The sequence below is a fragment of the Anabrus simplex genome, chromosome 3 (assembly GCF_040414725.1).
Source record: "Anabrus simplex isolate iqAnaSimp1 chromosome 3, ASM4041472v1, whole genome shotgun sequence".
NCBI classification, from domain to species: Eukaryota; Metazoa; Arthropoda; class Insecta; order Orthoptera; family Tettigoniidae; genus Anabrus; species Anabrus simplex.
Window position 1 is genome coordinate 432,461,389 of NC_090267.1, and position 15,417 is coordinate 432,476,805.

At 39.2% G+C, this 15,417-nt stretch overlaps 1 protein-coding gene across 2 annotated transcripts in view; it reads right to left on the minus strand.

Moving 5' to 3' along the window:
• tho2 (THO complex subunit 2-like protein) overlaps nucleotides 1–15,417 on the minus strand; it is a 547,726-nt gene that overhangs the window by 423,587 nt on the left and 108,722 nt on the right. For both annotated transcript variants that reach the window (XM_067143459.2, XM_067143457.2), the window contains exons 9-11: nucleotides 15,242–15,414; nucleotides 14,914–15,118; nucleotides 14,404–14,570 (exon numbers count right to left, since the gene is read on the minus strand). In XM_067143459.2, the coding sequence (XP_066999560.2) occupies nucleotides 14,404–14,570; nucleotides 14,914–15,118; nucleotides 15,242–15,414 (545 nt within the window). The remainder of the gene's footprint in view (nucleotides 1–14,403; nucleotides 14,571–14,913; nucleotides 15,119–15,241; nucleotides 15,415–15,417) is intronic.

A 15,417-nucleotide genomic window follows, 5' to 3' on the forward strand; every position in this document is an offset into this window, starting at 1 on the left:
TTTATAAGAAACATTTTTGAAAAATTGTTTTTATGTGTGTTGAAGAATCAAAAACAGGAAAATAAACATGTTATTAGTTTCACTTTTAAAATTTTAACTCTTCATTTATTATGTGTTTACTCTGCAGTAAAAATGTACTTAAAATTGCTTAAACCATCACGCGGCTTGTCTTTGACCTATAGGAACTGCAGACTCTTAAAAGCAAACCATGTGCTCTGATACACCTTGTCAATTGATGAAAATGAAACAATGCATATATTCAAATATCGTAATATAGTCCTGTACACACTGTTTAAAGCGGAAAGCTTAAGAATGCGTCGTCGCATTTAAAGTCTGATGCCATATTTCATAAGTAATATTACATAGTTTTATTTATACACACCTGACGCTGTTCCCATGCTCTTCTTTTATTTAGCCTTTCTCCCTTCGGAGTGAAGAAAGCAAGGACGTCATTTTCTTCCGGCATTCCTCGGCCGTTGTGTTCAGTTCCGTCACCAGCTCCTCCCATGCATCATTCCTAATTTTGTTGAAATGCCTGGGATGGCTAGCTAGCCACAAAATTTCCTTAGCTCTGTACATTTCAATAAAATTCAGTGTTTTTTGCTCGGTCCACTCCATGTTTACTGATCAAGCAGACAGAGGCGAATGCGTGTTACGTGCTGAGGTCCTGTGTACGTCCAAGCTTGCTGTAACTTCCGCACGCGCAGCTCTTTGACAAGACGCGGGAAAACCGACAAGCAGTGGAACGCAGCAAACCTAGTTCCGTATAGTTCATGTTGTGGGCTAAGGTTGCGTGACGAGGTTACGCAGTACCGTCCAGACAGGAGGGCGACGTGGTTGCGTTACGATGTTCTGTTGCAAGTCTGGACGCACCTTTAGACCCATTAATGCATGCAATCACCTTGATTCTCAAAACTTTTCAAATGCCATGGAAAACACTATTTCAGAAATTTATCCAACAAGGTGCATTTACATTATTCAAATAATGCTCTCGTATAAAACAATGACAAACATAACCTCACACAACGAAAGGAAGAAAAACATGATTCAAAGACGAGGAAAAATTATGCTGGCTCCCATGTGCAAATGTTTTATCTTTTGGATTACTGTACTGTCTGCATTTTTAGATGCCTTGTACTGGCATGGAAAGTGCCCGACGCCCTTAAAACATCGCCACGCGTTTTCGCCAACTAATGTTGGCACGGCATCGCCAGTGTTTGCGGATTCTACCTCTCTGCACACTGCCTGCTACGTGAAATTGTTGCTTTCCAAAAAACGCCGAATACAAAATAATTATGATTCCACTCGAACATAGCAGATATGAAGCACACTGCAGACACGGCGAAGTAGGTGAAAGTGCGCAAAGTTACCCCTTCATGTTCCGGAAGACGCGTTCTTTCATGACCCAGAGAAATTTTGAATTTAAATTTCTTTGTAATATACAATTTTTTCAAAATGTAAAGGCCGTTTCAAATTAAAAGTCTGAATTTCGGAAACGGGACCGACATTGTTCTTCGAATTACGAATTATCCGTATTTTGAATTAAACAATTTAAATAACATGCAAAACCGTACCTCATGTTTCTGGGAACGAGAGCTGCTTCGAATTAGGTGAGATTTGAATTAACCTATTTCAAATTATCGAGGTTCTACTCTACATGGAGTGCGGTCTGTAGATGGATGGAACCACTTCGATAGATGGCCAAGATCTCAATAAAGCAGAACAGTTTAAGTACAGTCGAAACTGGTTAAGACGTCGTTCTCTAGGGCGTTTCCCTGGTTATTTAGTCATTATTCCAAAGTCCCAGTCCATGTCCTATTAAATACATGTTAAAGAAACCTGGATAGCAAATTCACACTACTCTTTAGTGGGCTCGTAATATTCCCACCGTAAGAAACTTAAATTTAGCATTCCCAGCCACGTTGTGCGCACGATGCGCCAGCGACGACTGGCCTGAATAAGGATTTGGTAGAGAACTTAATTTCATGGCCCTAGCATGTCGGCCTACAGCTGCAGGGAGCGTCAGTCTCAAGCCAGTCTTTGATGTGGGTGTGTATTTGGATCGCACAACAGCAGCTCATGTGACGTGTTGGCACTTAATTTTATGTCCTATGAAATACACGCTAAAGAAACCTAGATAGTACATTTACGTCACTCTTTAGTACATACATAAGAAACTTAAGGTACTCGTCCACAATGCAACAAAACTTGCATGCCACTTTTGTGTTGCGCAAGAAAAATGGCAGGCACTATTTACACACAGCACGCAAGTTTGCCTTTTTTCTTGTTGCGCAACACGAAAACTTGCGCGCCCAAGGAAATGTTGCACCGAGTGTTTACACCAGGCTATTTAAGTGGCGCAAGTTTTCTCGCAAGCAACTTTCCTAGTCAGCTGTTCTAGCGGATGTGAGTGTAGATAGTAGCAAGCATGTCTTCTGGCGAGGTATTATTGGCGACGAAAATAAAGACGAGAAAGAGCGAAACGGAAATGTTGGATGAGGAAACGGATTTTAGGTCGTGAACATTGTGGTGTTGTAAACTTGCTACAGGAATTGTACATGGGAGACCAAGTCTTCTGCAAGAATATCCTGCGAAAGTCAGCGAGTGATTTTGAATATCTGCTGAGAAGAGCATCGCGGTTGATACAAAAGAAAGACACGCTAATGAGAAAATGAATATCACCAACGGAACGCCTTGTGTTGACATTGAGATATTTAGCAACAGGTAAGCCGATTTTTTAAAATATGGATTTTATACAGTACACAAAAGGGATCTTTTAGCATATTGTAATTTCCTACATTTTGTTTTGTTGCAAGTGACAGTTATCAGTCATTGATACCGACATGCTCTATTTCACGTGTAATATCTGAAGTTTGTGATGCAATTTACATCGTGATGAACGCTCTCTGCCGTTTTTTGTTTATTTCTGTAGTCCGTTGCCTCAAACTTCCATAAACATTCTTGTGTTTCAACTAAATATATCACCTTTCTCGACATCTCCCTCGTTCATGTCGTGTTCTGAGACATTGTAACCTGTAAATGAACTTACGTAAATTATGCAATTATTACTAAGATGGGTATCTATTTTGAGGCATGTTATATTTCATTTACAATAAAGGATATACACGTACGTACTTACGTTAATTTATTCCCGAGTGTGAACCTCTCAAACATCAGTATAATGTCACAGCAGACGGCCACGTGAGAAAGTTGCGCCACAAAAATGATCTAAACTTCTCACGCCACTTTCAGATGGCGCAACTTCCTCTCTTCCGCTGTGTACATGATGCCACTTTTGACTTTGCACGCAACTTGGAAGTTGCGCAGAATTCGAGTGGCGCGTGAAACTTTTCGAATTGCATGACTGTTTACACGAAGCCACTCAACTTTTCTTGCTCAAATCGAAGTTGCATGGCATTTTAGTTGCATCGTGGACGAGTAGCTTAAAATTAGCCTCCCTGGCAAAGTTGCGCGCACGATGCACCAGCGACAACTGGCCTGGGTGAGGATTTGGTAGAGAACTTAAATTCACAGTCCTAGCTACAGCTTACAGCTACAACAAGCATCAGTCACGAATGAAGAGGTGTTTAGAACAACAGGAGTGAGAAGATGTTTTATGGCGCAAAAAATGGCAGGATCATCTAATAGGCCATGTAAGATTTCAGTACAATGAAAAATTGAATTGTGTAACAACGTACAAAATTAGGCCTACTGTACTTGAGCATAGTGGTTTGCAGGACATTCAGTTATGGAGAAGAAGAAAGTTAAACAGGTTACAAATGATGAAAAATTGAAGTTTATAGAGAAAGCAGTTCCTAATCCACACATGAAACGTGTGCAAATCACCCAGATGTTGGATATTACTGCAATAACTTCAAGCATAATTGTAAGCGACGTGTGTAGTTTGTGTGCCTAAGAACATTTTAGCTTGATGTTTTACTAGGTTGGTGTTCTTAAAATGTATAATTTCATTATTTATTTCATTAATTATAATTGCAAACACTTGTTTCTTTGTTTTAATTGTAATTATTTCTACATTCAAACCTAACATTAAATTTAACAGTGTAATTGTTTTCATTTTTTAGCACATTCCCTCTTTAGGACGTTATTTTCTTTGGTCCCCACAAAAACGTCCTAACCAGTTTTGGCTGTATCTAGGTTATTTGGTCAACGCCGAGCATGACACTATTCCAGATGTCCGTCCATGAGTAAACGCATCCTGTATGAAGTGGCAGCAAACTACTGGTGTTCTCTGCGATTGTCAGATACCAATCCACCTGAAGTCCAAGGTTTTCAGGACTGTTGTTCACCCAGTTGCTCTGTATGGCTCTGAATGCTAGCCAGCAACAGTCAAGCACGAACAAGCACTTCATGACATGAAGACTCACATGCTTCGTTGGTCACTAGACCTGTCCCGGCTAGATCATGTCACCAACATAGAAATTCGGAAAATCATGGGAGTTGCCCCAATTATAGACAAAATGTGAAGAGAGCTGACTTCTGGCCACAATAATGCAATGAGATGGTAACCTATTGTAAAGGCAATCTGGAAATAGAACATCTGGTTGGCCCAAGAAATGCTGGCTTGATTGCCTTCAAGAAGACATGCGCTATGTTCATCTTGTTCCAAATGATGCACTTAATAGAAAAAACAGTGGACCCTGCTCCATTGCAGGACAAATGCTATGATGATGATCGAGATTATGAACATAATTCTTACACCTGAGTTTTGGTCATAATACTCTGGCAAAACAGAAAGATGCTCTATAATTTAAGGCAAAAGTAATAACGACAAAGCAGGGTATTAGCCATACGGAACTAAACGTGAACCGTGGCTGGAAAGCGGAAACGAAAATGGCAAGGGAGCGTATTGAGCTATGAACGGAATCCTACAAACATATACTTTAGTTAATAACGGCATGTGGCCTCCAAATAGGCCTGGTGCAGCTCTTTTGAGTTGATGCCATTTAGGTGATATGTTGGCCCGAGAGGATGGATCCTACCCCAGATGAATTTGAATGGTGACGATAATAGCACAAATACACAGCTCCCAAGCTACAGGAATTAACTGACAGAAGTTAAATACCTGGCCCTGCCGGAATCAAACTCGAGTCACCTTGGACCAAAGGCAAACCATTTAGCCATGGAGTCGGACAATACTTTCGTTAATATTATAACATGTTACAAAACAGAATGAAATGCAACATATTATGCAAAATCATGATGCATTCTTACTTACAAAAATTATTTTAATCATTTTACTAACTTCCCACATTTACCTGACACCATCATTTTAAGTTTGTCGGGGGGGGGGAATGAGAGTTAGACACAAGTAAATACTAGGACTCCCATCAAATAAATGAAAGGACAAAATTTAATAGTAGAGTAGAGCCCCCTTTTAATGAATCTCAGGGGGATTTGATAATTCTTCCCTAAAAGGGATTTTTCCTTAAAAAGAAATAATAACACATTTATGTCTTTAACCAATGTAAAGTCAAGAAATAATAAATAAATGTGTTAGAAATACTAAAAAGCCATATCAACACAAGAATGACAGAATATATCTACTATACCACAGACATAATAAATTCCTTAGTGGACCATTGGGAGCACAACCTGCAGCAAAGAAAAGAGAAATAGATATTACTGACTTGCAATTTTAACTTGAAAGAACACAGGCCTAACATGATTTTAAAGAGATCTGTGAAAAATAGACCATGAGAACTGTGAGAATAAGCATATTAACTTTCACTTTCTGAAATATTCCAGCACAGTAGTTTGCTTCCTATTGTCCTGATGTCTCGTGGAAAGAAGTTTTTTCTCAATTTGGCTGAGACTATTGATGAGGTTTTCATCAACGTTGGAGGAGGAGAAGCGACAACAGAATATTCCAGTCCCTCCACTGCTGCCCCAAAAGTTGGTTCTGCTGAATCCTCTTCTTCCACTTCAGTACTTTGTCTTTTTACATCGTCACAAAGGTCTCCAACATCTATCTGTGGTGCTGAGGTTAGGATATCATCATCACAAGTAACAAATTCTTCGAATGTTGTGGCACTCAAGTCCTTTGATATCCCCCCAATCTTCCCAAAATGTCATCATTTAAAAGGTCTGAAATGGCACCAAAAACTGCATGGCCAAAGCAGTATTGAAAAGTGCCTTTCGAGGAAAGAAACAGCTCTTTGAACCAGGGCCTTCTTGTACTTCTCTTTCACAGAATGAATAATGCCAAGGTCCAAAGGCTGCAAGGGACTGGTGCAGTTAGGAGGAAAGAAAACCACTTTGATATTCCGCAGGAAAGATGTATCTGAAGGATGAGCAGGACATCTATCAGCAGCACTATCTTTCTTATTGCCAATTCCATCTTAGTATCCAAGCTTCGTAAACATTTTAGAAATATCTCCTATGTCATCCACGCATTTTTGTTACAATCATATTTTCACAGGAGTGTACGGGTGTTCTTGAAACATCTTGGATTCTTAAATTTTCCAGTTATTAGTGGGGTAATTTTCACTCCTGTCGCTGTTAACACATAACAACGCTGTCAGTGTTTCTTTACTTCTTCTTTTTTTTTTTTTTTTTTTTTTTTTTTTTTGCTTCGTGGCTTTCTCTTTGCTGGGACAGAAGCAAATTGTAAAACACTCCCATTTCACCTGCGTTAAAAATATCCTTAGCATCATATCCTTCAAGAAGTAGAGGCAACGTATACTTTTTCCAGTTAGCATCTGTTTTGTCATTAACTTTCGCACTCTCGCCGTAAATGATTTGGGACGAAAGATTGTGCCATTTTTTAATACGATCAAACCAGCCATTAGCAGCATTGAAATTGACCAAACCCAGCTTAAGCGAGATTTCTTGAGCTTTTTGTTTAAGTATGTTCCCGTCATTGGTGCGTTCTCCCTCCTTTTTCCCCTCGAACCATTTCATTAAAATGTTTTCAAGTTCCTCGTGCGGAGAAGAACGAATATTCTTCCGTATCTTTGTCCCAGAACCGCACTCCACTTCCGCGGTCGGAATAGCTTCCTTCTGTTTCATGATGCCAAACAGTGTAGAGGATGCCAAGTCATATTTGTTTGCCATCTGTGACAAAGGTACTTGGCTATCCCCTTCAACATCACTAATGATGTTGATCTTTTGTTGAAGAGTCAGCTTCTTACGTTTAGCAGCTATAATAAACGTAGTCCGCCGTAACTTGCAGTACAACTCTTATCACAGACACAAATTTAATTCTTAACACAACTTGTAACACAGGAACAAAAACAGTGAATGAGGCTGGAAATATTCTTCAGACTGCGCCCTCCACGTGATTCTTAAGCAGCGATTGGTGTCGCGAGACGGAAATGCCTATCCGGTGTAATAGCGCTGCTGCTATAGGTTAAGGCAGCTGACCTCACTGGAGACATAACCACTGAACTATCATTAGTGAAGATTCTCCTTTTTCAGATAATCACTGGACATGATATTTCATTTCATTATGGGATTATTTATACATTTTGTAAATTTATGATCATTATTAATTGCCATTATTATGGATGCTGTACAATATGGCGGTAGAAATCTCGCAGTCTTGATGTACAATATGAAAGTAATATTTTTATGGATATTTGAAGTTCAACTAGCAACCCATCCTGACTAAAACGGTCCTAACTCCCATAGCATTCGTGCAAATTATGTACTGTAAAGATTATTTTAATCATTAATGAGTCCTAGAGGAGATTAAACACTTTATTTGGATGTAAAATTTGGGAAAAATCTCTAATTTATTTACTTATTTATGTGAAAAGTGATTTTCTTACCACCGACTATGAACTAAAATCGCTCCAAAGAGCAAATGGTTGGAGATAAGTATATGCCCTTGCTGACTTTTTTGTAGAGCTTGAAAACTCTACATTTCGTATGCTTACACTTGGGGTCTATCGATGACGGTTCAGGCAGCGTAAGCCATGGAAGGCACAACTTTCTACTTGTTCCATAATTTTTTCTAGAATACATTTTCATTTTGTTCAATATCCACAGCAATTTTCAGTTTCTAATTACTTTTAATCTTCTGAAATATATCTTTCACTGTAAATCACATGAAGTTTGCAAGAGACTTTCTGCCTAAATGTTTACATTTCGTGAAGTTACTTGTGCCTCGCGGCACGTACGCGAACGTCAGTTATGCTTCTAGGCCGTACAGCTAGTCTCGCCGGAAACTGCACTTCACTCCCATGCAGCCGTAATTCCAGTACTACCTACAGTTCAATGAACATACTAACCAACAGCATCTAGCAAGACAGTGACTGCTGTATGCCGGTAATAATGATTTCCTGAGGCCACGCCAATTTATCACAGTTCCACACATCACTAAAGGAACACTTTCATTTAGCGCGTTTACTTCGGACTGAGATTACGTTAAAACGGAAGTCAATCAACATTTAAAGCAAGTTTAGAAAAAATGTATCTAATCGCAAGTTTTCGTTACGAGATGTGAGATCATAATTTATGTGAAATATATTTCTAAAAGCGGACTTTTCCTTATGTCGGGGTTCGTTAGAAGGGGGTTTAAATAACAATTTATGGCGATTTGGCTGGGCCTTATGAAAATCTTCGTTAACGTGGTAATTCCTTAAAAGCGGGCACGTTTAAAATGGGGTTCTACTGTATTTTTATATTTCTTAGTTATTTTCTAAAAATGCATTTCTGAAGATGATTGTAAAAGATGCAATTATAATAAAAAGAAACATAGGAAATTAGAAATGTAATTCATAGTAGTATATACAGTATGTTTTGTGGATTGTACTACAATAAATGAAGAGAACATTTAGAGAAAAATTAGTTTTTTTCATTTTCTTGATATTTCACAAATACAGAATAAACAAGTAAATATGCCAAACAGTCTATTATCGCTAATATAGTAGAGTCCCACCAATCCAAACTAACTGGGCCGAACCCTGTTCGGATGAGTGAAAATTAGGATTAGGTGGATTTTCGTCAAATACGACAACAAACTGACTAAGCGTTTATGTGTTAAGTACAATGTGCTGCAATTTATTTTACAACTACATTCTAAGGCTCGGAAACAAATTACTGTACTCTAATATTTTTATAAGCACTGTTGGCGTCTACCTAGCATGAGCAGCCCGGTGAAAGTCAGAATGCAAGTGACCTTAAACTAACGAGCATGCGAGCTCCCCACTCCTCCTACTCCTTCTCTTACTCTCAGTTCAGTGTGTCTTGTGCAATTTCCCGGACAGTGTGTGCCTACTGTAATAGTGTATGCTTTGTTTCCTGTTCCTAGTCCCTGCTGTCTCTCATCATGACAAGCAAACGTAAACACAACTTGTGTATGTTAAAAAAAAACAGACAGCAAGGTGCTACTGAATACCTTAAGGAATTTAAAGTTATTTCTTCTATGTACTCACCGCAGCAAGTGTACAATGCAGATGAGGAGCTAAATTTTAAAGCGTTGACTACCAAAAGCCTTGCATCACAAGAAGAAAAATCTGCCGCAGGTTTTAAAATGGATAAACAGCGCGTAACTGTGTTAGCTTGTAGCAGTATCCCCGCGACACATAAGCTTCCACTAATGGTAATCGGCAAATTGGCAAAACCATGATGTTTCAAAAACATGAACATGAACTCACTTCCTGATTGTTACAAAAATCAGAAAAAGGATTGGATGGATAGCGCCTTATTCGAAGACTCTTTCAGAAAACAATTCAGGCCGATGACCTTCAATGTTAGGCCCCTTAAAACAACAAGCATCATCATCATCAAAACAATTTGTGCCAAAAGTGAAAGCATAAAAAAAAAAGAAAATGAACTACCTCCTCATGCATTGTTACTGATAGACAATGCTCCGTCGCATCCAGAAGAAACAAAACTTATTTGCAGTGACATTACAAACATTTTTCTTCCACCCAATGTCACTTTGATTTTGCAACCACTGGACCAAGGAGTGTTGCAAGCAATAAAACAAAATTACAGAAAAAAGCTTCTTCGAAGCCTACTTAAAGAGAATGAAGAACTTACAATCCTGCAAAAGCATAAGGAAATTACCATCATAAAAGATGTAATTTAGTGTGTGTGCTATTTGCTTTACATCGCACCAACACAGATATGTCTTACGGCGACGATGGGATAGGAAAGGCCTAGGAATTGGAATGAAGCGGCCGTGGCCTTGATTAAGGTACAGCCCCGGCATTTGCCTGGTGTGAAAATGGGAAACCATGGAAAACCATCTTCAGGGCTGCCGACAGGGGGGCTCGAACCCACTATCTCCCGATTACTGGATACTGGCCGCACTTAAGCGACTGCAGCTATCGAGCTCGGTAAGATGTAATTTACTGGGTAGCAAACGGTTGGGAGAACACAAGCGAAGGGGCACTGCAGAAAGCGTTGAAAAATCTCTGGCCCGATCTGGGGCCTGTTCCACAAAAGTATGGTCATGTACATTACAAGTAAATTCTCTAGTAACTTGTACAAATACCAGAGTTTCTGTTCCACAAAAGAATTTTCTACAGTTGTACTTTACTACTCCATACTTACAAATTACTAGTGAATTTTTATAGGCGTGTTCCACAAAAGTACTAGTACAGTGAAACCTCGATTCTCCGTTTTTCGAGGGACCGTGAAAATAAAACGTACAACACGGGAAAACGGAAAATCCGGGAATGAATGAAAACTATCAATTTGGCTAAACATCACAAAAATGAAATATGTATAATTATAATCTTACAAAAACTCCTAAACTAAACCAAACCAAACTACAGCCCCAGTGAGACTTTGCCTGCCAAGCGACCGCTGCTCAGCCCGAAGGCCTGCAGATTACGAGGGGCGCATCGTCAGTGCGACGAATCCTCTCGGCCGATATTCCTGGCTCTGTAGATCGGGGTCGCCATCTCACCATTAGATACGGTAGCTCCACAATTAAAGGTAATCACGTAGGCTAAGTGGACCTGGAACCAGACTTATATCCAGGTAAAATTGCCTGACCTGGTCGCAATCGAACCCGGGCCCTCTGGATGAGAGCCGGGCATGTTAGACCGCGAACCGCATTAATTACCGGTACGCGAGTTCAAAATCTCGATACTTTATATTCAATTTTACAGGGGAATCTTCGTCAGTTTCCCGTGAAAACTTCTTTCAGTTCAGCAACTTTGATTACGCTAGCCAAACTCTTCGAAAAATCTAACAACGCCAAGCCAAACGACAATCGACCACAAGTAGCTTTTAATTCTCTCATCTAATAAAATAAAGCATATTAGATACAAAAACACCCAAAATGATGGCGAAATCCGTTCATTTCTTAATCTTTCATTGTAATTTGGTCTCCGGTATACTGTTCGTAGTCAGTTTCTGGAAATCTCGTACCGCGCAAATTAGGCCTACATCGACTTTTAAAGGTTATGTTGAACTCGAAAACATGGTTTCGAATGTATCGATTCTTAAAAGTTCTCGAATACATTATATTCAATTCTGCGCGTCACAAATCCAATCAAATTGGAAAGATAAAAGAACTATCAAAACTTCAGAAATTACGGTTATTCGTGACCTTGAGGTCATCTGGAAAGTGCGCTCGCTCCACATGGCAGTACGAGTTTGAAATGATACCAATCATTTAAAATGTAACGTGCGCAAGTAAAACGACTGCGGTTTTTGGTATTTTAACACGAAAACGTAAAATTCCCAGTCTTACATTAGTAACAGTAATAGGCAATCCCAAGACCTCCCATGGCTTTTTTTTAAAATGTAAGGTGCAACATCTGTTTTCGTCTCGCTAACATAATCATGTACGATAATATAAAAAATACTGAATTTGTGTTAAGGAGCAGTTTCGATTCCTGCCTGAAAGCCCACTTAGGTCTGCAGTGCCCTGAGCAAAGTGCCGAAAACCCCTTCGGCAGTACGATCGAAAAAATGTAAATAAGAAAACATCTAACCCTGGACATAACATGGACGTTTTATAAGTGCGAACATTTGACGAAACTCGTTCCGTCTTCACGCAGAGCTGTAGAAATGCGCCGTGTCTTCTAGCAATTGCTGTGGTCACTCTCTGCCCTATGATTTTCCGAGATTCTCTAAACAATACCACCCGAATGCGATGCTAAGATGGTCCCTTATGCAAGTTCACCGCCGATCGCCGAACGCCAAGATCCATAAATATGCCATAGCCGTCCTTTCGTGAGATACAGTTTATTAAAAAACGATTGATCGAGGATTTAGCGTTGATGGGACTGGAATTTCTGGACGGTTGATCCGGGAAATCGTTTCTTCGAGGAACGGATAATGCGGGACTTTTACAACGTAATTTAATTACGATGCTCTCGGGACCACGTAATTTGAACGCATATTCCGGGAAAACGTACTTTCCGGGAACGGATAATCGAGGTTCCACTGTACTTGTAACTTACTAGCGAATTGAGAAGAATTCTCTACCAGTGAAAGGACAATAATATATAAATGTACTAGTGCTATTTAAATACGCTTATTTTGGATACATTTTGATAAATATGTGGTCTAGCAGTAGTGATAGTGATGGTGATGAAAATGAAAACTATCGTCTGTACAGGGAAAGAATAAACTTCCAGTTTAACACTGTATTTGAATACAATGAACGTTTTAGGTTAAGCACAATATAGTGGAAGAACTTTTGATAGATATTGGCCATAGCTTAAAATATCCTACGAACAGAAATAAATCTCTCTCTGCTAAACAACATTTACTAACAACATTACATTGGCTAGGAAATGGTGGTCAGTACCATGGTACTGCAGATATGCTTGGGATGGCAAAATCTTCGGTCTGTGGTAGCTGCAATAAATGATATAAAATTTCCTCAAATTGTTTGTTGGCCTGAAAATACTGAAAGAAACATATTCCAAGAAGGACATTCCTGGAATCATTAATGAGCAGAATATCTCTTACATACGTCCAACTTTTCCCCTCAAAAGCTCCATGAGCTTTTCCCAAGTCAAATATTTCCATCCAACCATTTATTTTGTCTTGTTTTTTCAGACTCGCTGAATCCACCGAAACGAATATCTTTCCTACCTTCTATCTCCTTCAAAATGAATAACTTTGTTTCTCTTGACATCATTTTAACAATTTATGCAGAGTTTGCAATTTCGTAACAATTAAGTTTGGCGGCCGAATATCGTTATTAGCGGCATCTGATTCCTAATGACAGACCAAGGTAGGTATGTTAAGAACATACGCAAGGATCGCGGAAGAACAGAATGGGTGATAATAACGGAGTAATTTCCTATCATCAAAGAAATAAACTGAAAAATAACATCGTAGCATTAAAAAATTCACAGGAATATTAGTTCTTTCAATCTTTGCTGCATAAGTTACAGTAAAATACGATATTACGATAAATGAGGCAAGCATAACCTAATTCAACAAATGGAATACGAAGATAAACAGCTGATTCATGCTATGACGTAGTATGTTTATTGATATGTCGTCACTTGTAAAACTTGTAACAATTCACTGGTAATATACAAGAGACTATCAATCTTTTGTGGAACAGAAATGTACAACTCCATACAAGAACCCACACTAGTAACTTGTAATGTACAAGACCATACTTTTGTGGAATAGGCCCCTGAAGTTTGTTAAAACAGTTTTTTCCCCCAAGCAAAAGAATGTGAAATTCTTCCACTAGTAAAGACAATACCGGGTTGCGAAAATACAGAGGAAAAATGCACCAAAGAGTGGATGGCTATCGACGACAGTGGTCATGAGGAATACTATGCAGATGAAGACACTGTAGCAGTGGTGCAAGGGACCGTCTGCTGATATCAGAGATGATAGTGAGGACGAGGGGGACGCCCAAACTAATGATGTTTCACACACTGCTGTTGCCAGTGCCCCTGACCTCGCCCTACTACGCTACATCGAGCAGCATGCCGCTGCAACTCCTAGTGATGTAATGTTTATGCGACGTTGGCAAAATATTGCCTCTTCCCAGTTGTTTCAGTGCGTTGCTCAAAAGAAGAGCACTGACGGCACTTCTTAAGTGTTGATTCGCTTTTCTGTTTGTTTTGTCGTTAACGTAAAAAAGTTGCATTCAAACTTTGTTATGCACATTGTTAGTAGGTCTAGGCCTTCCTTTTTTTTTTTTGTTTCTGTGTATAAGATAGCCGACAGATTCACTGTTTACTGCTGTAGCATTTATTTCATCTTTTTCTGTGCTAACAAATTTACGTTTTTGCTTAAAAATCTAGTTTAACCTTAATCTTTATTTTTTCCTGTTTTAAAATTCAAAACAAATTTGGTAGATATTTTTTCCTAGCCCTGTTCGGATTAGGCAGATTTTCGGATTAGCGGGTTTCGGATTGGCAGGACTCTACTGTATTATGAATTATAGAGCCACAGGTAATAGATAAACTATCAGCAGAATTATTGTACGCTACAAACCTGCACTGATAAGGATAAAGTTTGAGTATGTTCCAGACTTCTTCTGCAATGCAGCAGTTGCAGTCCATGTACGAAAGAGAGGGCAGTATCACTTCATCCATCAGGGTGATGATATCATGGTAAAGTGTATCTCCCTCAGGAACTGGCTTCTGAGCATCCACACCATACTGACGTAAAAAAAAAAAAGAGAGAGAGAAATGAAATTACAGGAGTAGTCATAGTTTATTGAGTTTTAAGCGGCATAACCAATACCTTAAATGTCACATTAAACCACAAATATAAATTCACCGATTTAGTCCACTGTTTTCATAAATTCAAGTAAGGTTTGGGAGAGAGACCTATAAATTCCTATAATGTAATATACCTAGACAAAGACGGTGATTGTTCTGACACGGAACCCGAGTACCTGGATGAATGATGATGGTCACGATGAAGATAAAGAAGAAAAGATGCAGTACTTGTTTAAGAAAGCAGTATTTCAAAACACGTACACTTTGACTTGTGCATTACCTGAGTGAGAGCAGCTTTTGCAATACGCAGTACTTTATACATTAAAACTGGATCATGATGCATAGAAGGTCCTAGAGCCAACAGCATGGGAATGACATTTTCACGTAGCTCTAAGAACGTGTAGGCAGGTTTTGGAGCCAATGGATTAGATTTATTCAAAAGTGGTACAGGTCGTCCTACTATCTTCGCTGCCAATCCACAATTTCTAGAACAAAAAAGGCATCAGAATAGTTCAAAGAAAGTCCTTTTTAACACAATTTAAAACTAACTACAGGTTTATCTGAGTCATATTTTGTATCCTGATGACTAGACATCAAATCACACTTACTTCCTGTAGACAGGCTCCATGATTGAATGCAGCAACTGGCACAAAGCCCGTGCCACAGGAGGCTGTTCCATTGTGCAATGTTCAGGAAGTTTTTTCGTAAGTTGTTCAGCATGATTCCAGTCTCCTACAGTGAGCAATGCTTCACAGAGACCAAATTTCTGGTTTGCTGCATACTG